The 27580-nt window shown below is 30.3% G+C and overlaps 1 protein-coding gene across 3 annotated transcripts in view; it reads right to left on the bottom strand.

Annotated features, from left to right (window-relative positions):
- Eps-15 (Epidermal growth factor receptor pathway substrate 15) overlaps positions 1-27580 on the bottom strand; it is a 190279-nt gene that overhangs the window by 150004 nt on the left and 12695 nt on the right. For all 3 annotated transcript variants that reach the window (XM_075360152.1, XM_075360150.1, XM_075360151.1), the window contains exon 2: positions 7456-7500. In XM_075360152.1, the coding sequence (XP_075216267.1) occupies positions 7456-7500 (45 nt within the window). The remainder of the gene's footprint in view (positions 1-7455; positions 7501-27580) is intronic.

Below are 27580 nucleotides of genomic sequence, written 5' to 3'. Positions count from 1 at the left end.
CGATTTCCTCTACCAGAGAAATAGCCGCTGGGGTTCCCCAAGGAGCAGTACTTTCCCCGTTCTTGTACACCTTGTACGTGAACGATATGCCGCTGTCGGAAGGGGTCAAAACGGCCCTTTACGCAGACGACACGGCATATTTCTACGAATCCGCAAATGTGGATTACGCGGTCCGGAGGCTCCAAAGGCAGCTGGACTTAGTGGAACCGTGGCTCGACATGTGGAGAATCAGGGTCAACGGTGAAAAATCGGTGGCCGTGATGTTCACATGCAAGACACGAAAACCGACCAGAGAGCTGGAAATCTCAGGGGAGAAAATCCCTTTTGAGAAAACAGTTAAGTACCTGGGGGTGGTGTTGGACAGGCGGCTTACCTTCGGCGAACATGTAAATTATGCGACCCGGAGGGCTAAGGCCGCCAGAGCCTCGCTATACCCAGTGCTGAACAGTGCCAGCCCGTACCCACTGGCAACTAAGCTCCTCATTTTTCGGCTATACGTACTGCCGATTCTAACATATGCTTACCCGGCATGGGGGGCAGTGTTGAGCTCCTCGCTTCAAAAGAAGATCGAGGCCGTCCAAAACATCGCGTTGCGGACGATCTTTGGAGCTCCGTGGTTCGTCAGGAACGCCACTCTCCGATCTGATGCGAGATTTCAATCCGTGTCCGAGGTGGGGGTGGCGCAGGCGCGCAGACTGTTCGGGAGAGCGGCTGTGTCCGAACACAGTCATCTTCGGGACATCTGCCGAGAGGACCCAACTCCGACAGTTGTAAGGAAGCGGCCTCACGCCGTACTGGACGAACCACCGTGATGGTGCGGTGCGGTAGCCGAAAATCGACAAACCAGGCTTAGGGGCCTCCATATCGCATGAGCCATAAACGGAATAGTGCGTCAGACGCGTTTCCGGGGTCGCGAGTGAAAAGTTTTCGCGAGTTATATAGTTTGAAGACGTCAAACACGGTAAGTCGCGCATAAAACAAAAACGCGGTCTAAATTTAAAAAAAAACTTACAGTAAGACAAATTATCCCAGCAATTGCGACTCCTCCGGAAAAGGGGACGCATTGCTCCCTCCTTATAGCTAGTGCCCCGTTGTGGCGTATTCCTGCTAGCCTATTAAAGAGTTAGCACCGAAAGGACTTCAGTGGACGGTCTGAAGGGGAATTACGTCGGGAGGACAGGCTTTATAAGCCTAGCCTTCCGCGGTCGGCCCATGAAATGGGTTCGATAACGCTGGTTTAACAACGGATTGGAATGCAATTAAATCCGTCTTAAATTCACTAAAATAATAATAGACAAAACTTGAAAAATTAGATCCGAGATTAAAAAAATAACCCTTTTAAAAACAAGCCCGATTAGAATGATCCAGCAGCAAGGGACTCTGTCCAGGTTCTGCGATAAAGTAGGGAGTAATAGACTCCTGCCAACTTTGCATTCCATTCCATTCCATGAAAAATGGATAAAACTGAAGTTAAGCTGTTAAAAAGTGCTTTGTAAAACATCACTGTTTGGGTTAAACCTTAAAATGAATTAATCCCAACAGACATAAAATAAGATTTAAATTTTACTTTAAACAATTTTTCACATTTTTTCCAGTAAAAAATGTGTTGCTATGCACACACATCCCAGCTTGTTGCTGCAAAACCCCATGATATATTAATTTCTAAATGCTTCCACATATGCTGTATTCAACAGCTCTGGCTCCCAGTGATTACGTCCTCTTCCCAAGCCTGAAGAAATGACTCGGTCGAAGAAGAATCACTTCAAATGATGAGGCAAAAATTGAGACAACCGCTTATTTTACAGAATTGGACAAATTGCACTATACTGATGATATTAAAAAATCAGGAAGCTGTTGATCTAAATCAATCGATTACAAGTAATGTAGTACCAACTTAGTTGAAAAATAAAATAGAAATTTCTGAAAAATCTGTGTTTTCTTTATTAGAACTTTGTGTCAAAAAAGAAATAAAAACTTAAAAATCAGAAAATATAAACCCTAACAACCACAAAACTTGAATAACACATACGTCACTGCCAATAGGATTTCAATTCCAGGGTTTATGATTTCTAAGTTTCTGTTTCTTCTTGTTTTTGTTTTTTGATGTTATTGTAATTGTAAAATTATGTACAGACTGATGATATGAGGATCCTGCGAAAATCAACTTTTGGTACTGGTTTTTAGGTTTTTCTGTTACTGTGTTTGGTAGTTAATTTGTTGTTTGAGGTTAATTAGCACAGTGGTCAGAATGTTGACGAATTATTTGAATTTTCAGAAGATTTTATATATTATATATATTTTGCTGAAATTAATCATTCCAAGATTCATATTAATCCTCTGTACTGTTAAATTATATTTAAATTCTATTAAATAAACCAGCTAGTACAGAATATTGAGATAAGACATATCTTACTTTAATTTTTCATGAAAGTATGTGGGAACCCACATCCTCAGTCATGACTGAAATAATTCTGTTATTGCATAATAAAAACTTAAAATAAAAATACTACAATAATGAAATTTGCAATTAATTTTCACAAGTGGTGCTATCAGTTTGATAGTTGATCAAATTGAAATTTTGTTTGTATTTATATACATATTTTTCTAATACATTTAATTTTACGTCATCTTTACTAATTTCTAATATTTCTAAATTTGTGTTAATATCAGGTATAGAACGTTTATGGTTTATTAGATGGTCTACCATATTAGATAAGCATAATTTATTATTTCTGTAACATTCAAGAAATCTAGTTTTAAAGGATCAATTTGTTTTTCCTATATAAACACCACCACAATCATTACATTTAATTTTATAAATTCCTAACAGATTATTAGGTGTGTATGCTGATTTAAATAATTCTTTATTGTAAGTTTTAATAATGTTTTTAATGATATTAATAGTATGTAAATACTTTATGTATATTTCAATTAGGTTATCCTTTTAATTACTAGCAAATTGAAATATAACTAAAATTGAAGTATACCTAATAATATAACAATTCATAAAAATCTGACATGGACACTACATGACTTCCTTGTACGCCTATTAAATTATAAATACACATTTTTGCTGTATTTCATTTAAACTAATTTCATTTGAGAGTAAGATAAGATCCTTCAATTCTTTAATAAAATGGACAGTTACACCACAATTACTGAAATATTAGTTTAGTAACATCAAATATTTATACAATTATTAATTCAACAACCTTAGATGAAATATTAAGATAAAGTCTCTTTATTACTCATATTACTATATCAGTATTATTCCTATAGTCATGAGTTGTTGATTAACAAAAGTTAAAATACCAACATACAACATATTAACATTCTCTTTTTTGTTAACATTTTCTTCACATATGATAACATGAAGAAATATATCTAAAAAAGAACGACAAGAAGATGAACATGAAAAGGAAGAAAATGTTAAGAACATGGGAAGAATAAAAAAAATTAAGAGAAGATGATAAATATAGAAGAAAAAAACAATTAAGAGAAGATGATAAATATAAAGAAGAAAATATTAAGATTAAGGAAAGAATAAAAAGATTAAGAGAGGATGAATATAAAGAGAAATTTTGAAAACTACAGAACATGTACACAAATTACAATCAGAAGAATTACATTAAACCAAAGAGCGATTCAATGATTGGCAACAAAAAACAAACAAAATGATGACAACTCTGACTTAGAGAGAATATTATCTGACAATATCAGAGGGGTAATGAACTAAAAGATACGGATTTTTTGCAATTTATTAAAGATCGGGCATGTATGCCTCAATGTTTATGTTGTTCTTGTGAGGGTCTATTTTTCAGTCACTCTGTAGTTACCTTTAACGTAGATAAAATTAAACAGAAATTCCAGAAAAATTAAATAAAATTAAACTAGAAAATCCAAAAATAATACGATTCTAAATTATAATTTTCAATTAATATTAAATAATCAGATGTTTCACCAAATCTATTACATATACACATATGTAATAATGACTATTAAATTACCTATATACATTTTTAAAAGTACATAAAATTTTATTTCACTAATAACTTCTGATCTTTTTTCATATTTTTTTTTATTATTATTATTTATAGCAAAACTTTTTTTACAATCACGGGTTAATAATTATTAATAAATCAATATATTTAAATGAAAAAAAAAATTTTTTGTGAGCAACTTGTACTGGGAACACAGGAAAGTACAAAATTGTTCAAAAAATAATGCATAGTTTTTTAAGAATTTAATACAAAAACAATAGAACAATATTTTAATTAAATTCTTTCAAAATTTAAAGTAAAGTACAATAATGAAGTACAGCATTTTTTAAAAAGGTATGCAAAAATTATGACTTCCAAAAGTTTTATATGTATAATTGTATTTAAGTCTGTAGTTTTCTTTAGATTGTTGTTAAATTTCTTTAAAAAAATAAATTAAAATTGCAAAAACAATACTTCAGTGTTTTTGAAATTTTCTATAATTTGCCATTTTCCGTAATTCGTCACCACCCAATACTGGGCATAATAAATAATATAAGCTTGGGATGCCCATCATTGTATTACATAGCAAATTATCAATGAAACGATTATAAAATATAATGTAATATAATGAATGAAGGGCACGCCCCCCCCCCCACACTTTTATTTTTCATGATATAAAATGTAAAGGAATTTTGTTAATAAATTCATTCAATATGCATTATTATAATTAAATGATCTGAGAGATGTAATAAATAAATATTCAAATAAAAGTACATATATTACCATGAATAAAAGACAGATTTATGGATCATGATTATCAATATAAAATGTTATTTAAATTTAATCAAAGAGTTTATTACAAACATTTATTCCTGATCTAATATGGAAGTGAAATTATTTTTCTTTTTTCAGTGCATCTTTAATATATGAAATTTTTTTTTAAATAATTTATTTTCAATAATTTCCAAATAGTGAAATTTCGGTATTTATTATTTTTTTAAGAACTTTTTCATTAGTTAAATAAAAGAATATTTAATTTTTTTTTTTATACTTTTTAGATTCAATTAAACTAAAAAAAATTACAACCACAATTAAACAAGTGTTATTACTATGAAACTTCGCGGACACAATTTCAAGAAAATATGTTAATTTTGTTAATTTATCACTTTTAAACATATTGTATAAATGGTGTAACTCCACACAACTGTATTCAATCATATAACGATGGCTTTCTTCTGAAATATAATGATTTAACAAAATGAATAACCGATTCACACACATTTGTGCGTAGATCTAAGAGCAGTGATTCACTGACACTAGTTGACAGCTGTTCATACATAACCCATCTTCACATTACAGGATACTCATTTTCTTGCGTATCAGAAAGCTCTGCTGACTGGCAATCATGTAAAAGTCTTTCATATGCATGCGTAAATGTTTGTATTTCCATTATTGTAAACAACAAAATTTTACATAAAAATATATTTTTTATGGAATTTATAATCACAATGCATTGTCGTCGACAAAAAGAATGTGTGCAAAATTTTAGCCTTCTACCTCATCTTGAAGTACATTAAATATTCCTGACAAAATTCTGACAATCCTGCCATGTGACAAAGTGCACAGAGCAAGTTAAATAAAAGTATATAAAAAAAACATTAAGTTTTTCCAAATTATTACAATTCTAAAAAAATACAAGGTGTCCGGGCTGAAGGTATCCAATGTAACGGCTTATATAAAGAGAACCAGTTTATATAATTTAATAATTTTTTTTTTGCAAAAAAGTCAACAAGTTTTAATGTATGTTAGTCAAGTTCAATTTGTGCACCTTTTGTAGCTAAACAGTAATCTAACTCTTGCCAGATGTTTAGACGCATCTACGTTATTAGACCAACAGCTTCAACAATTCACCATTTTAAATCGTCCAAATCTCGAACTTTTATTAATTACACACAACTCCCATAAATCTCCACCTGAAAACTTCAATGGTGTGATATCTGGAGATCTAGGTGGCCATGCAGTTGGATCTCATCATCCAACACCATACGCAGGCAAAGTGATTTTCAAGAACATGGTAATATTACATGAAAATGTGGTGAAGCACTATCTTGTTGGAAACTAAAGCCTGCAGGAATTTGAGGAACAGCAAAGTTCTCAAGCATGTCAAGAGAAAAAAAAAACCATGACACAATTTTTTGCAATCCTAACCAGTTATTGACTTTCAGGGTCCCTTTCATTTCTGATTATTGTATAGGAGTTTTCAGTAATCCAAATTCAACAATTGTCTCCATTAACTTTTTCACACATATGAAAGGTTGCTTCATCACCAAATAACAATGTATCAAAATAATTGGGATTGTTTTCAACAAAGTACACTAACCCTGCTGCAAACTGATATTGTAAGCAGTCATCATTGGGTTAAATGTGATAAAGGCGTTTTAACTTGTATGCTGTATTGTAAACTGAAACACTTATGAAAAATGTCGTGAACAGTGGAAGGAATTTGCCATTCATAACTAGCCTGCCTAATTGACTTTTCAGGACTGGTAGTGCATCACATACACGATCCACAGTCTCATCACAAACTGAAACTTCTGGGTGATTTTCAGTTTGTGAAAACAAGCTTCTAGACTGAGAAACCAAGCCATATCCAACTGAGAATTAGGTTTGGATGTAGGAGAACCAATATTCCTTTCAATTCATACATGCCCTTGAATATGCGTAACAGATTGAAACTTCACCAGATTGAAACCAAAACATGCACTGAACCTTCTCTTATGGGTCAACATCTCTACTGACTACAACTGCATCGTGAGCCGGCTAGCCTGTGCATGCATACTCTGCTTTTAAGAGTATACAGAACAAATTTTGCAGAAAATCCCTGTCTATAGAGCCTACGTTTAATAGATTATGACAACTGGTTTTCTAAATACTTTACTTTACTTTTGATAGGCCAATACTTTTGGATATCTTTAGCCAGGAAACCCTGTACAATAAAATTAATTTTTAAATTGTAGTTTTCCATCAACCACTATATGAATTTTTGGACTTATATATTGTTGAGAGTTTTTAACTACCATTTGATGTTTACTATAAACAAATTTCTCCGGTGTAAAATTTTAGAAAAATTAATAATTTGCGTCTACATAAAATTAAATCCACAACTGGCAAAACCACAAACGAATTACAAGAGTAAGTTATCACTGTATATAATGAACAATGTCTTTTTAGAGACCAATCACATCTTTTAGTGTAACTTAACTGAATTTATGAGTTAGGTGTAGAAAAGAAATACATGAAGATGACACTAAAAAGATGTCAAGCATGAGACACTAGACCGGCATAGCCGTTATTAATAGTAATCAACTAGTGTTAGGCGAACCAGGCATAATACAATTCTAACTGAAGTAACACACAAACATCAAATCCGTAAAAAAGGAATTAAAATTACCATAAGAAAGATTTAAACACATACCTGTTGATAATATGCTTCATATACTGAATACTGGCTCCCAGCCACCTAAAACAAAGAAATAGAAAAAAAAATTTTAATGTAAAATGTTAATGAGAAAACAAAGAGTTATTTAAAATTAGGTGTTTTTTTTTAAAAACTATGTAATTTATTTTAAATTTTTGTGCACCTATTACAGAGGGTTCCATTCAAAACACAACTCACCAATCAACCTTCTATAATATTTGAATTGACTGCCCAACTCCCCTACGTTTTACAAGAATGGATGCATCTAACAAATGAACATCGCACTGACGCAGCAGACTGCTGCTGATAGCCATAACAAACTGATCATAACACTCAGTGCATTGTTAGAGAGAAGATGGTGTTTTCACATTACAAATGTGTTTTATTCTCAAGTTGTACTTTAGCAAACGATCACTGGTTGCAGTGCAAGAATATTTTTGCCTTAAGTACTGTGATAAACCAGCATCTAACAAGACATCAGTTTTGAGATTAGTGGCTAAATTTGGAGAGGCGGTTCTGTTAATAACAAGGAACAAAAAAGATCAATGACAGTATTGAATGCAGGCACAGTCACTGAAATCAAAGACCAATTAACTGCCTCGCCAAAAAAAATCAAGACGCTTATCAGCTGAGATTAATTTACAAAAATCAATCGTTCTTCAGATGAAAAAAAAAATAAGCTTACAACCATATCGAATTCAAACAGTTCCATCAGCTTCTTAACTACAATAATGTCATTGTCGTCCGTTCGTGTATGAGGATATTCATGTTACAGACTCAATTTTTCTCACAGACAAGGTGTGGTTTCATTTGGACAGCTACATAAACAGCCATAATAGTAGGATTTGTAGCCATAACAGGTAGAATATTGAAAATCCCTACATGGATTTGATGCAAGTATGGAGTGTGATATCACAAAAAAATTATTCGTCCTCTTTTCTTTGAGTACACCATTTCTGCAGTACGATATCAGAATATCTTATTGCAATTCATTGCACTCTTGGAAGAGGAAGATCGATACTAGTGGTTCCAATATGACAGTGCAACATTACATATGCACATTCAACTTCTGATTTTGTTAATGAATTCTTTGGTGAACATGTTATTGGGCATTGCTTACAGCCACCAAGATCTCCAAATTTGACTGAACCAAATTTTTTTGGGGTTACCTCAAAGAAAAGAGCATACAGTAACAAACTATGAATACTTGAAAAATTGAAATCAATATCAAACAAGTTGTTTTAAATATTAACTAACTAACCTGAAACAGTTGCAAGAAACACAGTGCAAAGGGTGGAAGCATGTTTTCATGAAGATGGGATGATGGCCACTTTCAGCATTTAAGAATTTAAAGAGCATTTAACAGTTTATTAGAATTTAAAGTATTGGAAAGTTTGGAAATAAAATTTTTAATTTAGTTACTTTTAAATGCCTTTTTTATTTAAATATACCTACTGACATAGATGGATTGCATTTTACATGCGACACTGTATAAGCAACTTTTTCAAAAAATCTCAATTGACATGAGGAAACAGCAAAATACCTCTTTGCACACTATTATAAAGATATTAATGCCTTTAGTCAATGAAACTGATTATTTTTAACAGAATAAGTGCCTTCACAGATGTTTATCCTCATCCTTTCTTGGTAGTTCCTTATTTTTAATGTCTTATTAGCTATTTAATAAACTAAATCTTCTTCCTGCTCAATTTAATTTGTTTTCTTCGCTCTATTTCCCCCTCTTAATTATTTTTGGCTAGCAGTTATATTTCACTAACTTTTATCTTTCCAATTATATTTTCTTTCTGGTGTAATTTTAATAAGGTAGGTTTGAGACTGACATATAAAGTAGTGAGAACGAAAGTACAGATGTAGGATTATTTACAGCCACATTCATCAGTCACTGGGATAGATCAGTAAGAGTATGAATCATAGTGTTGCTTGTGTGTAGTTTTTTGTAAAAAGTAAATAAATTGCGATACAAAGACAATTTAGACAGGATTTTAATAACCATAGTGCAAAGAGCCGCAATTCAATTCTTCTATAGAAAAATAGATGTCGTTCTTCTACAAGTTTTGGATGAAAAACCTCCCAGAAGACCATAGAGTGCACAAACTCCTCAAAACACAGTTCATGTGCATCAATCAGTACATCAGAATCCTAGACGCTCCATTAGAAAATAAGTTCAGTCCATTACATTATCAGAACCTACTGTTTGGCATATGCAGCAAGATTTAAAACTTCACTCATACAAAAATAGCAACCACACAAGAATTGAGTAACCACGATATGAATAATTACTTAGATTTTTGTATAAAGTGTTTCGGATTGAAAAACATGATTCCAGATAATTCTATATTTTTCATGAGAAATGAAGCTCATTTTTATGTTAATGGGGATATGAATAAAAAAAATTATCCACACTGGGTTACAAACAACTCCTCTAGCAAATCCATCAAAACTGCCCTCATCCAAGGTCAAAGTATATGTGTTATTTAGAATAAGCATTTAGATTAGCATTTGTGATAAGCATTTTGAATTAAGGTTCATATTTTTTTGGAGATAATAGTGGATCAGTAATAACTGTTCAACGGACTATTACTGTGAAATGTTCAGTTATTTACAATAAAAATTTGAGGAAAAGGTGAACTATCAATAGCTACAGTTCCAACAAGATGGTGCCATGAGCAATACTGGTCAACAGAACTTGTTTATTCTATGTAACCTGTTTCTGGTCATCTTATCTCCTGTTTTGCCAACATGTTATGACCACCTTGTTCCCGGATTTCTCAACCAATGACTTTTCTATGGTGAATAAAAAAAAAAATTAAAGTTTTTTTCACTAGACCTCACATGAAAAATGAACTGAAAGAGAAAATCTTCCATGAAATTAACTGTATCACACTAGATATTCTTCATGTTTTAACAATTCTGGATTGATGTGGAAGGAGGACATCTGCAGCAAACAACTTTTAAATCATAGGTAACTACATCAATCAAATTCACTCTTTTAAATCAAGTACATATTTAATATTAATACCTTTTTTTAAATAAACAAATCAATTTCTTGGGGTATTTTTTCTGGCCCCTACCAGGTGCACCCCAGATGGCAGATAATGGAAGGGGAATGCAGGGTAGGTGGGAAATAAAATATCACCTGTGGACCATAACAGAACCTAAAATAAAGTCGCATCTGTTTCTGAATCGAACAGAGGATGGTCTCCCATGTTAGGAGCGGCTGTACTTCATACTCTAGGACTAACAACCTTAGTTTTATCTCTAAAAAGAATTCATTTCTTTTCTAGAATCTAATTTAATATCTTGAGCACGATGAAAAACTTCTTTGAATAGGAATAACTCCTAGGAATAACTCTGTAGAGGAATCCTCCACCACAAGAAGTGATGCAGTTCAATTGGACCTAGAATTCTGGAGCCAAATCAACATGCAACAGAGAAAACTCAGTCTCTTGGAAACCCTTCTAAGATCATAACAAAAAAAGGAAATTACTTTGGAATCATAAACATAAACACACTTTTGAAAGTCAGAGAATTAAAACAGCTTACAGATATCTTAAATCAACAAAATATAAAAATTTTACCATTACAAGAAAGTAGATTTACAAACGAAAACATTTATAAACAGTTAACTATAAAATTTTTTTGAGAAAAACATGGTAACAAGGTTATGAATGAAAAACTGACCTATTTTGGGAACAGCTTTTGTTGTAAATAAGAATATTTTTAACTCGATAATCGATTTTCACCCACCATCTGAAAGGTTGTCTTTTTTAACTTTAAAATGTGTAAATAAATATTATACCTTAATTAAATGACCATGCTCCAATTAAAAATGGTAATAAAAAAGACAAAGAAATTTTGGGGAGCAAATGAAAAAGCAAGTTCCAGAAATTCCATACAAAAATGTTAAAATCTTACTGGGGGATTTTAATGCTGAAGTAGGTAAAGAAAAGGCTTATAAAAAAGTAGTTCGAGATTATCCTGCACAAATAGAATAAATAAAAATGGGGAAAGGCTAATTATTTATTTAAAGCTTGCAATTTAAAACTAATGTCTAATTACTTTATAAAAACTTCCCAGGAAACAAGTCATGGAAGTCCCCTAATCAACTCTTAGATAAATATCAAATAGATCACATAGCAATTTCAGAAGCAAATGTGAAAGAAATTGTAAATGTAAAGGTTAGAAAAGGTTGTAATTTAGAAACAGATCGTTGTCTATCCAAAACTCAAATAAAACCTCAAAATAAGAAGAAAATGTTTAAAAACAAGATTCTTAAAATTGACACAGAAAAATTAAAATCAAACAAAAAAATTCTTCAAAATAAATTATCCAGTTTAAAGTTAGAAAATCAGGATGCTTTCGAAGAAAATGTTCCAAAAATTGCTAAGGAAGTAGGCTAAAAAGGAATACTTAACATGCATGGTGAAATGGAGAATGTTATTAAGTGATACACATACATTTATTTTATTTTAATTAAAATCAATTAATCAGTTAACTTTTACATTACTATCCAGGTAAAATTCCCCCGGATAATAATTTTTATTGACAAAACTGAAAATTATAACTGCATAGAAAAAGTGGTATTCCACAAAAAAGAAAGTAAATTATGACATGTTTAAGAACGCTAAGAAAAAACAACTAAGTTTTAGCAACTAAGTTGCTAAAGGATCATGGAAGAAGATTGAACTAAATGAAATAAAGAGAATTTTTATAAAGAAAAGTACAAGAAATTTTTATAGAACTTTTAAAAATAACCTAAAGAATTATCAGCCTCCAAGTTTACAAAAGAACAGACAAATGGACTAGCGGTGAACAACAGCAAAGACTGTGAAATCTTAGCTAATCATTTTAAAAACTACTCAACTGTGAAGAACCAAAAGAAAAATTTACAAAAAGTGGGCCCATCAAAAAAATTCTCTGATTCAATCCCAAACTGGAAAATTCCAGGGAGGTTTCAGAAAGGGATGGTCTTGTTCAGAGCATTTTTAGTTTAAAAACATTTTTATTTTTTATTATTGAAGATAATTGCAAAAGGGGTAAAAAAAAAGTATCACTTTTGTAGATTTTAAGAAGGCTTATGATTCAATAAACAGAAGAGCTTTCTTCAACATATTGAGGAATTTGACAGTAAAACATTGAAGGATTAAGACATTAAAACATTGAATTTAGTAAAAGAAACCCTTACAACAGACACTTTCTCAAAAATAGAATTGCAAAGTATCTAAGCTCTGAACTTTTTAAAATCCAAACAGGTGTGAGGCTAGGTGATGGATGGTCTATCAGACTTACTGTTTGATATAGTTCTGAAAATAACAATTACAAAATGGAACAAATGGAAATATTAAAGTTAGAAAATGTGAAAGTGGGAAGTAAGGGTAAGAATTTCAAAATCCTGTTTAGCCTTTGCAGATGAACTGGCAATTTTGTCCCCGGATATTAAAACTGCAGAAATTCAAGTTAATCTTATAAAAATTTTAGCTGAAAAAACACAGGTTTACATTTTTTTACAAAAAACTAAATTTATTACAAATATTAAAAATGTTCCAAAGACTTTAAAAACTTGAATATAAAAATTAATAAACTGAATAAATTTAAATATCTAGGTGAAATAATTAAACCCAATGTTTTAGATAAAGAATCAAATAAATTTAAGAGCTAGTAAAATGGATCTTGCCTATCATTTAACAAAGCATTCATACAATAAAAAATTAATTTTCAGAAAAACAAAATTTAGGCATTGCAATAGTTATTTGACCACATTTTGTATGCGAGTGTTTATGAATGAATAAGGTAGGTGAAATTGAAGGGCTAAAGAAGAAAGAGGGAAATATTTTTAAAAAATGTTAGGGTCGGTTATAACTGCATAAAAAAGTGAAAGATTAGAAAAAAATTGCTAGAATAAATAATTAGAATTGAAAATAAAACTGACTAAAAGAATTTTTTATTTTGTTTATAATCAAAAAACTAAAAACATCTAGTTTAAACAATTTTTAAACGTTATCAAGAGAACTATATATCGGAAGAAATAATCTTAAATAGAAATAAATTTAGAAAAAAAATTATTTTATAAAACAAGGGTTTCCAGGAAAAATAAAAAAAAAGAAATATGACAACAGAGAAGGAGTGAAGAGAGAAAATGAAACATGAAAAACCAATAAAGAAATATTAGAAAAGAAACAAAGTAAAAAAAGAAATGATTAAAATATTTATTGAGGTTCTGGCAACCAATTTAAGAAGAAAGAAAGACATCTAATTTTGTAATGTATCATTATTCTAACTGATCCTGTGTAGAGATTTGTTTATAATTTGATAAGATTGTATTATATTTTCATACAAAAATGAAGCAAATTTTCATTATTTGAATCTGTATCATTACTACACATTATATATGAACTCATTTAACCAAATTTTCAGAATCATGGATCATTTTTCAATAAAAAATTATTTTTTTTATTCCTTACTCAGGATAAAGATAAGAAACATTAGGTAAAATATTACTTAATAAATAAGTAAATAAATTGCACTTTTTTGAACGCATAAGTTTTTTTTAAATACAGTGATTATTTAAAAAAAACATCAACAGACAAGACAAATAATGCTGGAAAAAATGCATCTTAGAATTTTTATTCTTATTAATTTCAAACAGGAAATGGGAATCAATTTTTTTCTGAGAAACTGACTTATAATTCACTGGCCAAGAATGAAATTTAGTGAAAAATTTCAAGTAATGAAAATTAAACAAGGGAAATTGAATTTTTATACTGCTTTCATAAAAAACTTTCTTAAAATCAGTTGTTTCTCTAATTTAATTAATTAATTTAATCAATGGGGACATAAGTTTAGTAAAAAATTTCATGGACATCAAGTTAAAGCAAACAAAATTTGTCACATATTTAAAATTTGAATTGGGGGGGGGGCGTGGGGGTGATTTCCCTAACAGGTAACAGAAACATATTGGTGGCTCTGGAACCCCAGGTAACTCACCTTATACAAAATTTTATTCAATGGAAGCGAGACATTTCCATAAAAAATAAACTAAATTTGGCAGTAAATAGATGACAGTGGACATTGTAGTAAGAAATTTTTTTAATTATTGCAAAACCATCCCATCACTACCACAGCATCAAACAAATTACAGAGAAAAAAATTCCTAGGGTTCATTCCAAAATATGTAAAAGATATAGTTATTAAATAAGTAGCTTATTTAAACACATAATAATTAAAACTGTCTAAAATTTTAAACAGTTCTATATAAACATAAAACTAATCTTTAATTAAAATATATCAATCATATGAAACATACAAAAGTTTCATTATGAGATTACAAAACACAGCTTGAAATTAATACTTCAGTTGATAAATATCTGTATTCACCAGAACAATTTAAATAAAATGAGAATATAATCAAGGAAATATTGTTTTAGGTTTCAGCTCTTGAATAATTAAAAAATAATAACAGATAACCAGTCTCAATGAAATGTCAGCTTACAATACAATGAACAAATAATTAAGCTAACAAATAGTGTCTTCAAAGAATGGATGTAATTTATGGATTAAAACAAATGAATACTGTATAATAATTTATTAATGACAAGGAAATTTAAAAAGAATTTAATTATATGGATTCAAAATATTTCTGATAAAAAATTACATCATCTACAATTTTAAATAGTTGTATATTTTGATTAAAAATATGCATTATTTTTAAATTTCCCAGGCTGTATAAGTCCAATTGTCACAAGTCTTTTTTTGTTGTGTTGGTACACTTGCCCCTAACATATGTTTACATTGGTTTGATGCTTAGTTTTGGCTGTCAAAAAGGTTATGCGTACTTTGGTATGGTAGGCAATTTTTAACTTGTGAAAAAATGCAACAAAAAATTTGCATTAAATGTTTCTTTAAGAATGGAATAAAGAGCAGCACTGCATTGGAAATGTTGAATGTTGCTTTTGATGATTCTTCTATGAAAAAAAAACATACAAGTGTAAAAATGTTTCCAAGAAGGCTGTGAAGACATTGAAGATGATGAACACCTGGACGTCCCAGCACATCAACATCTAATTACATCGAAAAAGTGACGAAAATGATTATCGACAATCACAAACTATTATCACAGAGTAAGGATTACTACCTGTAAGTTCTACACCATCTCTCTCTTTTCCTGTTTAGCCTCTGGTAACTACCGTTTAGATAATACTTCAGAGGATGATATGTATGAGTGTAAATGAAGTGTAGTCTTGTACATTCTCAGTTCGACTATTCCTGAGATGTGTGGTTAATTGAAACCCAACCACCAAAGAACACCGGTATCCATGATCTAGTATTCAAATCCGTGTAAAACTAACTGGCTTTACTAGGACTTGAACACTGGAACTCTCGGCTTCCAAATCAGCTGATTTGGGAAGATGCGTTGTTCATCACTAGACCAACCCGGTGGATAAGTTCTATACCATCTGCATGAACCAATCTGAAGAAAATGCCTGGCTTTGTGGGGAAAAACTTTACAGCAATTGCACCACGATAATGCACCTACTCACACTTCACTGCTTGTTCGTGAATTTCTGGCCAAAAACAACACCATTATAATACCTCAGCCTCCATATTCCCTGGACATGGCCCGCTGACTTATTCTCCTGGCCCCCCAGCACCTACAACTTTTGCATAAAAACTTTTCATAGATAAATTATTGTCTCTTATGCAAAATCTTCATAAGAAGGGATTTATTAAAGGAAAAGCCACCTTCAACTCTGGCATTTCCATGTGAAAAAATAGGCCTAGTTTTACTATTTCCCACAGGTCCACATATTTGGGATTTTTTGCTAAAATAGAAGAAAAATATTTATCCAACTACCTCTATCTCTCAATTCTTTATTGTCTTCATCTTCAACATCTGGTGAAAATAGTTTGAATTCTACTCAGAGCTCCTTTAACATCCATGCATAACAAAGAATATTATTTCTTAGCTTTTTCAACTACAATTTCAGTAAATTTATTAGCTTCATATAATGTAGCCAATAAACAGTTCATTTTGTGAACCAATTTCAGGCGCACAACAGGATCCAATGTGATAGACCCCTCACTACTTTATATTTTAAAGGACTTTAAAAAAAGTCAACAAGCTTTGAGATGAGTTTAAAGTTTGGACTCTATGGAATCTCAATTCATCACCTTCTGATGTTTTTATTTCTTTCAGATATTTAGTAGTTTGAAAGTATCGATTTTCTTTAATTGACATAAATTTTCTAAGTCAGTAAGATCAACTTCAAAGAAATGTTTGCAGTAGCTGTGTTATTTGATTTAATTGTAAGGCTAAGAATCATTTTTAGAAGATCATTAAGTTGTGAAAATAAATAAGGAATAAGAAGATCTGGGCTCTGAAACTGCCTTCCTTAGGGTTCACAATCAGATGTAATCAATTTGTAAAATGCCAATATACAATTTAGGAATTTGTCTCTACAATGCTCAACAACAATGGTGTTTGGCTTAGATTGAAGTTTTTTTGATTTTTCAATAAATTTCTTTACGTCATCCAAAATTAGCAAGCCTCGTTCAAAGTTTCACATAACCATCTGGTCGTGCAGAATTTAAAGGAAATTTATTTTTTCCTGTGACTGAAGTAAATTCAGCACAAACTGGGCTATCCTTAACAATTAGTAAAGATTTAAAGTATTAGTAAAGATTAGTAAAGTATTAATATTCCATTTGACAAATTGTCTTAATTCCTGTTTTCATGGCCTCATTTACAACACGTAAACTTAAAACACCATTTCAAATTAAAACATTTTCACCAAATGCTTTCCTTTTCTTTGCCTTTCCTCAAAGGCATTCCTCTATCACCTGATAACTGAACATTTTTAAAAATCTTAAATTAAATTCACATTTGGTCCATCCATAGATATTTGTAATATTTAGTTTTTATCTAGAGGGAAGATACCTTCTATGAAACCACTGGGAAGATATTGAGCAGTGGACTTTCTCAATAATATACAGTTATAACACCTTGTTTGTACTTAATGTTTCTGTATCAAAAAATCACACAAATAAGTCCATTCGACCCCTCTGTAAATTTTATTTAATGCTTCATCAAAAACAAAGCATAATTAAACACATAATTAAAAGAGCACAGCTGATTTTAAAGAATGCCACAAAGTATGGTGCAAAGTCATGATTGATTGCATAAGAGCATTTAGTCCAAGCTGGAATTTTGACACTACAAAACTATCAGGAAACATAATTTTAAAAGTTGCATAAATATTTTCACATTAACTTAAAAATAACTTAACTGAACATAACTTATTAACTGAGAAATCACATAATCTCTGCTTTAGAAACATTGCCTGTATAACAGAAAGAAGTAATTGTATTGTCATTTTGCATAAATGAAGTCGAGGATTCAAATGTATCATTTGTTGCCGAAATGATCAGAAGACCAGGCAAAGAACACACAGATGTATCACAACCACCATTCTCGCAACTATTGATCTACGTTTTAGTCTGCTGAGTTGGAGTAACACTGGGAAATAAAAATGTTTTCAGCCCATATTGGTCAGTCCAAAATGTATTTTTACACACATCACAAAACGCACGATACACATCTCTACCTTTCTCAACCAACTGAATTCTGGGTATAAGTGGTTAGATAACTACTGGTCATTAAAGAGCATTTTTAGATGCCATTTAAAAGCAATTAATTTCCTAAAATATAAAAAAATTCATAGTGGTTTGAGAGAAATTCCAAGAAAACAGTTACTAACCTTAAAAGTTTTCAAAGGTAACTTTTTGTTCAATTTCACCAGTGAAAAAACTAACTATAATTTGGAATATTCCTCCCTCAACATAAAAAAAAATAATTAGGGAATGTAAGTATAAAACACGACATGTTAATGGCTGCTTAATACATATAGTTGCAATGTGCTGGGCGAAGGGGTTGTCACTTCCTGGTGCCAAAAAAGTATATCAAATATATTTTGGCATTACTTAAAAAAATAATTTATAAATAAAATTACTAAACTTAATTACGTAACAAAAACGCAATTCTGTCTGATTCAGAATCTAACCTTTACATTTTGTGATCACCATACTTTAGATGATTTATCAAATTAATAAAATAAATATTGTTAGGATATACTGATCTGTTAAATTTTTTTGTTATTTTTTCTTCACTAATCCCCTTATCATTAAATAGCAATAGCAATACATCCCACAGCACAACATTCATCCAGGCTATATGACTAAAAGCAATGTTCACTATTTCAAATAAAGGAAAAAATGTATAAATCACTTATTTTTATGATGTCAGAAGTAAAACTAATAAATATTATTTGTTCTTCAACCAAATTTGAAAAACTAGTTTGAGTCAAACTCAGTTTGACTCAAATTTAAATTATTTTTTTTATATACATTCAATCCTTGAGCTGCATTTAGATGTGCATTAATTAATGTTTATCATTTTATTTAATTATAGACCAGCTATTTAGTAGATAATTTGGTGCATCTTTTTTTTTTAGTAATTTTTTAACTGATCACCTACACATTATATTTTTAATAGAAATTTTGTTTCATCATGTCTATGTAGATAGAGCCTCAAACTACATTGATCTTTATTTCTTTCGAATAGCCTCAGTGGATGACACTACCTTTTTTTTTTTTGTAAACAGATGACATCACTGCCTGAAATTCCAAAGAAACTGATGAATACAACCAGTTATTAGTGATCAATTTCATAAACAAAAATCCAATAGAAGAAAGCTCTTGTACAGATGATTTAAATTACATTCATGTGCATTTTAAACATAATATTCGACTCTCTTCATTGAATGTTACCAATTTGGTAAGTTCATTTAAATATTTTCTTTCTGTAACAATTAAAAAAACTTATGTCCGCAGTAACACATGTACAACCATGTGATCAATGAAAATTGAACAAATCCCCTTTTTATTCCTACGTGCTATGATTTTGAGGTCCTTATGTTTCGCTATCACTCTATAACTAAGTTGCATCTAGCTACCTATATTTAATATCTGACACAAGGGGTGACTGAAATATAATGCTCAGTTGCTCGTAACTCACAAATGAAAAGAAATAAATGAAACAAATATGGCATAAATGCACATTTTGTTTTCTACAGAAACTTATATTACTTTTCCACATAGTCATAGTTTACAACTACACACTGATCCCAACAGTGAACCAGTTTTCTCATTCCGTCAATGAAGAAGCTGGTGTGTTTCCTTGAGCCACAATCTCAAAGAATCCTTCAGTTCATCATCCGTTGAAATGATATGCTTAGTTCCACTTTTAATTGTAGAAACGAGTGAAAATTGCAGGATCCTAAATCTGGTAAGTATGGAGGGTGTGGGTGTGGCACACAATGTGTGGCCAAGTATTACAGTGTAGCAAAATTATTGGCTATGTGTACTGTCGAACAAGACACATATCTCCTGAAGTTTTTTGATGTCTCTTATATATCGCACAGAATTTACAGCTGAACTGGCTTCCAGATTAGCTGTTCCACTCAAAAACCAAGAAAATTAATTAAAACTTAAGATAAATTAATAATATTTTCCCTCACATTATAGAGAGCCTTACAGAGAAAATCAGCAAAGCAGTCTCTTTAGACAACTTCTCTGCAGCCCTTATCAGAAACAAGAAGCAAAGTTTTCTTGTTGTGTTTCTTATAAAACCAGACTGTTTTCATACAGGCAGTATTTTCTATATGATTATCCACATTTTAAGTGATAATAAACTTCAGAAAAGTATAATAAAATAACCTTTAAAAAAAAAAAATAATAAAACAAATTAACAAGAAAAGAAGTTGAAAAATAATATTTTTTCAATTCTTTACATCAGACCTTCTGGGCTTTGTAAGTTAGTTATAATTGTTACTTATTTGGCACAAATTTCAAAACAGATAAAAATTTGAATAAAGATTATTATAGTACTTATTATTTTTTACGGATTTTATTTTAATTTAGATTCTTTTTTTATCTTTATTTAAATAAATTTAAGAAATGTGAATTAATATAAACATAAAAAATTAACAAATAATTTATTAAATAAAAAATAATAAAAAAACTATATTTATAACATTTATAATATATTATATATAAGCTAAATAATTAATTAAAAAAAGGTTAATAAAACAAAGAGTGTATTAAAAAAATTATTCACAATAATAATAAAAAATCTAGTGGATTGAAAACTAATCAAAAATATAAGAAGAAAAATAATCTGCTTCAATTATATTAAACAGAAGAAAATTTCCATAACAAATTGGTAATATAATCAGTACATAGTGGGAGATGCAATAATTTTGTCTTGCATATTTTTTTTTAATTTTGTCTTGCATTACCCATCTACCAAGTCTGTAAATAAAGTAGTGAGATTGGTACAGAAAAACTTTTTATTTACGATCCAATTTTGCATCACCTTTGAAATCATTCCATGGGAAGCCACGTGACACTTCAAACGGTTTTCCCACTCTTCATAGCATTGTTGAAACTCAGAAACCAGAATATCCTTCACATGGTCAGTTACATTTTTTAAAATGTTTTCTACTGTTCCAAAATGGTGTCCTTTGGGGTGATTTTTAAAGTAGGGAACAGGAAAAAGTCGCAGGGACTCAAGTCATATGAATAAAGTGGTTAAGGAACTACAGGAATGTTTTTCTTTGCCAAAAACAAATTAATTGAAAATGCAGAGTGACAAGGTGCATTGTCATGATGCAGCATCCAGTTGTCTTTGATGGATGATCTGACACGGAAAACTCTTTTCCAGTCTTTCAAGAATTTATCAGTAAACATATTGATTTACAGTCTGTTCTGCAAGTGAAAACTCCTTATGGACAATGCCATTACTATAAAAAAAAATGAAATTTGCATGGTTTTGATTTCTGATTTGTTCATTTTTGCTTTTTTGAGACATGATGAGTTTTTTAAATGAGCCACTCCTTGTTCTGACGTTTTGTTTCAATTTGCCTGAAAAGTTCATGGCACACTTCCAACATGTTGTTTTTCTGTTCAACAGTGAGGTTTTTTGGGATCAATTTTGCACAAACATTTTTCAAAATTTGATGGACTGTGATATGGTTCAAACTCAATTGTTCTGCAATCATTCTGACAGTTATCAAGTCTCTGAATCGCTCAACATTGTCGTCACTTTTTAACGTTAACAGTCTTTCAGAGCATGGATCATCCGCAACTGATTCCTGGCCATCTGAAAATGCTTTAAACCACCTAAAAAGTTGGGCTCATGAGACAGTGTCTTCTCCATATGCCCTTTTCAATTTTGAAAAAGTTTCAGTAGCATTCTCACAGAGTTTAACACGAAACTTGATGCACAGCTTTGCTCATAGTTAGTATCACTCATTTTTATAACGCATAACAAAAACTCGATTTACAAAAGGTTTGATTAAGTGTCACATGGCAACAATAGACCAAAACTATAAATCAGCTGTTCATATAACCATAGTAACTTTACAGTGTTGCCACTTTGGCTGCCAAAAAAAAATAGTCTCATTTTTTATTTACAGACCTCATATGTCAGTAGGTATATATTTAAATAAAAAAGGTATTTATAAGTTATTAAATATTTTGTTTTCAAATGTTCCAATATCTTAAATTCCAGAATAAATGCTGTGGAAATGGCCGCCATATTTATGAAAACACGCTTCCACCCTAATCACTGTGTTTCTTGCAACTGTTTTCAGAGTTTGTGGGTTGATATTTAAGACAGCTTGTTTGATATTGACCTTCAGTGGTTCAAGTATTTGTGGTTTGTTGCTGCAGACGTTTTTTCTTTGAGGTAAGCTCAAAGAAAAAAATCTGATAGTCAAATCTGGAGATCTTGGTGGCCATAAGCCACAACCAATAATGCGATCACCAAAGAATTCCTTAACCAAAATTAGAAGTTGAATGTACATAGTGTGATGTACTATCATGTTGGAACCAGCAGTATCAATCTTCCTCTTCCAAGAGTGAAATGAATGACAATAAAATATTCAGATATCATCTGCAGCAATAGTGTCGTCAAAGAAAAGAGGAAAATAATTTTTTTGTATCACACACCATATCCCCACCTTCTGCGGGTCCAATTGTTTTTCATGATATGCATGGGGATTTTCAACACTCCAAATCCCCAAATCCTATTGTTATGGCTGTTTACATAGTCATCCAAATGAAATCATACCTTGTCTGTGAAAAAAATTGAATCCATAACATGAATACCTTCACACACAAATCGAAGACAATGACATTATTGTAGTTGTTTTTCTTCTCCAAATTTAGTCACTACCTCAAAACTGATGTCTTGTTAGGTGCTGGTTTATCACAGTACTTACGGTAAAAAGAGTTTTGCACTGCAACCAGTGATCGTCTGCTAAAGTACGACTCAAAAAGCATAAAAACAAGTTTGTCTTGTGAAAACACCATCTTCTCTCCAACAATACACTGAGCATTATGATCACTTTGTTATGGTTATCAGGAGCAGTCTATAGCGTCAGCACGATGTTCACTTGTTAGACAAGTCCATTCCAATAAAATGTAGGGGAGTTGGGCAGTCAATTCAAATATTATAGAAGGCTAATTGGTGCATTACGTTTTAAATGTGACACCCTGTAGAAACTCCATTTTATATCAATGAATTAATCCAAAACATAACTACAGTAGCAAACCAACTAATTAACAATTATTATCATTATTGAGACTGTTATCATTATATATTTATATATTTCCAGTTATTATGTAAACATTAGTCCAAGGTAAGAGGCATTTGAAAATAAAGAAAAAAAATTCAACACACCAGAGCAAGACTACAATAAATAGCATACATTAGAAAAGAATCCCAAACTTAATTAACATGAGAAGCAAAATCAAAAATGTATAGTGAAAAACAAATCAATCTGCTCAATCATCAACCTTTTCACAAAGAAATATTGAAAAGAAAATTCAGGGAGCATTACCACATAAAATTCAATTCTTTCCATCCTCAGAATAAAAACAATACCCAGAATTTTAATAAAAGGAAAAATTACTCTACAATTAAAAAAAAAATAGCGTAAAAGAGATAAGATCAGTAATAAGTCACTTTAGCTATTGATCACCCTTTGTCATCCCTACATATATATGTATGTACATAGGACAGAAAAATTAATTAAGAGTTTACTACAGATGGCTAAAGGTCTGAAGTAATGATACATTTACAAAACATACAACCAAATTAAGGAGTTTTATGACAAAAACCTTTTCCATGATATTTATAAACATTAGTAAGGAGTTTTATGACAAAAACCTATTCCATGATATTTATAAACACTAGTGACAACTAAATTAACACGTAAAAAAAATAAGTTGTCGGTTTTCATCACTAAATTCACAAATTTCAATCGGTTATTTTGGCACCATTTTATGACACTCTTCATTCACATAAATTCCTATGGAACATTGTTCTTCCATTGTTTTATATGAAATTACTTGAAAATAATGTAAATTTAAATGATTTAATTATTTGTAAATATATTATTAAGTAAAATTTATTTAACAAACACTTCCAAATACAGGGCAAAATTTGAGACACTCTGTAAAGATGTAAACAGGTCACTGACTAATGTCAGACTGACCAGTCTGTAACTGCAAAGCTAAATGTTGCAACATGAATTTTCCTGATGACTGGAAATGACTTCAAGCACCTGTTACAACATGAATACTGCAGTTGAATTGCTCAAACAAGTCTATTTCAACTACAATAATAAGTATAAAAATATTGAAGTGCCAAGAAGACAAGAAACCCCCTTGGAGCACTTATTTAGCGAGTCAAAACGGTATCGCTTTTAACAGGTTTTTCATGATTTTTGACAGATAACTTTTTTATTAGTACAATGCAAAACTTGTTATTAGTACCATAACAAATATGACCGCCACAAGTAAAGTGCTTAAATAATTTTTTTTTAAAATAGTTTTAAGGTCCTGAGACATTAGGAAACAAGAGGGTAAGTTAATTTTTTTTTTAATTAGTCAAGCAACCACCCTTGGATCACTTCAACTGGACTAACTGAAAATAGAATAACAAACTTAACTATAAAACCAAAAAAATTAAATAAGAAGATAAATAAATCATTCATTCATAAATACATATGTATTTGTTAATCCATTATCTTACTGCAGCATACAGTTTTCAAGTCTATTTATTTCATGTATATTAATTACCTCAATCTCCTCACTCTTGCTCATTCCTCTTTTACTCTTTTTATACCATTCTGTGTTATCTCCTTTCAGTTTCTTTAACATGAAAGCGAATTAAAAGAAAACAAACAAAAATAAAAATATGGTACGTCATTTTGCAACAAACATTTCCATTATATTTTGAAGTAATAGAATAAATCTGAAAAGCTTCAGAATGAAAAGGTTGATGAATTCTCCATGTTTGAATCTCACATATATATTAATCCATCACTCTAGCAAAACACTAATCAACTGTTGTTCCACGAAACAACTTACTTGCCTGATCCGATATAGTAGGTTTATTTTTTCAAATTAAAATGAACTTTAAAAAAGTTCAAGAAAATAATATAGAAAAGAAATTTAGCAACAGAAATGCAAAAATCCTAAAGAAAGAGCGCTGCATAAGTGTTCCAAAGAATGAACAAAACATTGCTAGCATTTTACATTAGATGAAATAGGTAAAAAGCTTCTGTGGTAAGTTCAACATTTTTTCTTTAAAAGTCATTTATTAAAAGGAAAAATTTACGGTTGACAATTAAATAAATGATTTAATTTTTTTTTTTTTTTTATTTATGTGCATGATGTTAATAATGAATGGTGTGCACATTAAATCAATTTGAATATAATATATAAATCTGTTCCATTGGCTGCTAATTCTTAATTTAACCACAACATATAATTTTGGAGCAAGTTTACTTTTTCTCATTAATAATTAATTCTGTGTTAGAATAGGTTTTCTTTTATGGGCACATTTGCCTTTCACTTGAGGGAAAAAACCAGTTTCTTAAAATTATTTTTAAATAGCATTCATTGTCCCTAGTCCAACACCTCACTAGAAGCTATAATGGCATGTCATATTGGTAAGCTCAGAGAGAGAAACAATTTTCAAAAGTTCTTGGAGCTATGTCCATCGTTATATATTCAAAACACACAGAACAAAATATACGAAAATATGATTTTGTAATAAAAAATGAAATAAACTTTCACAAAACTCTATTTATACCATGAAAATTGCTAAATAACCAAAAAACAATATCCTCACATTACACAAAACAAGTTAAAGAATGAATGTGGTGAAGCAGTGTACCCAAAACATAGAAATAAACAAAATAATTCACTGTGTTTGGATTAATTTAAACATTCCTGAGTGCTCCTTATTTCATGGTAGGAAGGTATTTTTAAAATATATCAACTACTCAAGTGTCATGGAATACTAGGCTGCTGTATGGAATGCTTATTGTAGTAATTCTATATATTAAATTGAAAGAATCCAAAATAAATTTCTAGGAAACACTTTTCACAGGAGGATTTTCCAAATACTGATAAAAGATATCTTTATCTCATATCCAAAAAAATTACAATGAAATTGTAAACCGCACGGTAAGAGTCTTGCAAACATAATTTCTTCCGCTCAAAAAACAAAAATTTCTATAATATAAATAAAATTGTTTTTAACAAAATGATTCTGATATCAGAAAAGGTAAGACACTACATCTCTATTATCAAAATCTGTCATTAATTTAGAATTTTGTTTTAAAAAAAAATACCTGTTAAATATATGTAGTAGACAGTCGATATACAATAACAGATAATAAACAATGTTTAAGCATTTCATATAAGAAAAAAATAGAAACATTTGTTACAAAACTCTAACCAGTCTGATTTCATTTATTAAACAATGAATAATCATAAGAACTGTATAATTTCTATAAATGTTATATGTATTACATACAAATGAAATTGGGTTGTTAAGAGTTTTGTAACAAATCTTTCTATTTTTTGCTTATTATATGGAACACTTAAATATTGTTTATTATCTATTGTTGTATATCTACTGTCTGCTACATAAATTTAACAGGTATTTTTTTAAACATAATTCTAAATTAATAACAGATTTTGATAGTAGAAATGTAGTCTTCTTACCTTTATTGATATTAGTATCATATTTAGTTAAACAGTTTTATTTATATTACAGAAATTTTTGTTTTTGGAGAGGGAAGAAATTATATCTGTGAGACTCTTACGATTTAGAATTCATTGCAATTTTTTTTAATATCACTGCATTTTGTTAGATTCTTTTATTTTTTTAAAGGATTACTGACTGTTATCTTAAGGATTTATTATTAAAATTTATCGCCTTTCTAAAATAAATATACATTTTTTATTTCTCGGCCAATTTTTTTTGTTGATAGTGATATCATTCACTTCATACCATATTTTTCCCTTTTTAAGAATACTATAACGACCTTCACGAATAAAAAATCCATGATGTAATATTGCACTTATTACTTTGTAAGTGTAACCCTCAAATTTTATTGTATCCATCAAAACACTTTTTACATTCTTATTAAATGAACGTTTTTTTTATTTCTCCATCAATTAGTTCAAATAGTTCTAATTGTAGAATAAAAATTTTACCAATCAAATTTATTTCTTTTTTATGTAACAAATCTTTGTTACCATATCTGCAACACTTTCCTACTGTACATGTTTGTGTGTTTTATTAGCAGGTATAATCTCTTGTAAACTAACAATTTTATTTTTTTTAATGAAGTGATAAGAATTAAAAAAATTGTTTCATCTACAGTACTTATAGTTATATAAGAGCATTTGCTAATAAAACAAGCTGTAGTATATTTTCTTTTCAATTTTATTATTTCAAGTACATTATCAAGTTTTTGTATGCTTCCTAGCAATCAAGTACAGCTACCTAGCGGCGGAATTCATAAATCCACCTTTTTGAGGAAAAGTGACATATCCCACGGTTGATCAAATGGAACAAAAAACCATTGTCTAATGAAATTTGAGGTATTTTTTGAAAATATTCTTTATTACAAATCTAAGTGAACTGAAATATAATGTTTTCAAGCTTATTTTTCCCCCC

This window comes from Lycorma delicatula, chromosome 3 (assembly GCF_047948215.1).
Source record: "Lycorma delicatula isolate Av1 chromosome 3, ASM4794821v1, whole genome shotgun sequence".
Lineage (NCBI taxonomy): Eukaryota > Metazoa > Arthropoda > Insecta > Hemiptera > Fulgoridae > Lycorma > Lycorma delicatula.
This window is presented reverse-complemented; position numbering and strand designations above follow the sequence as displayed.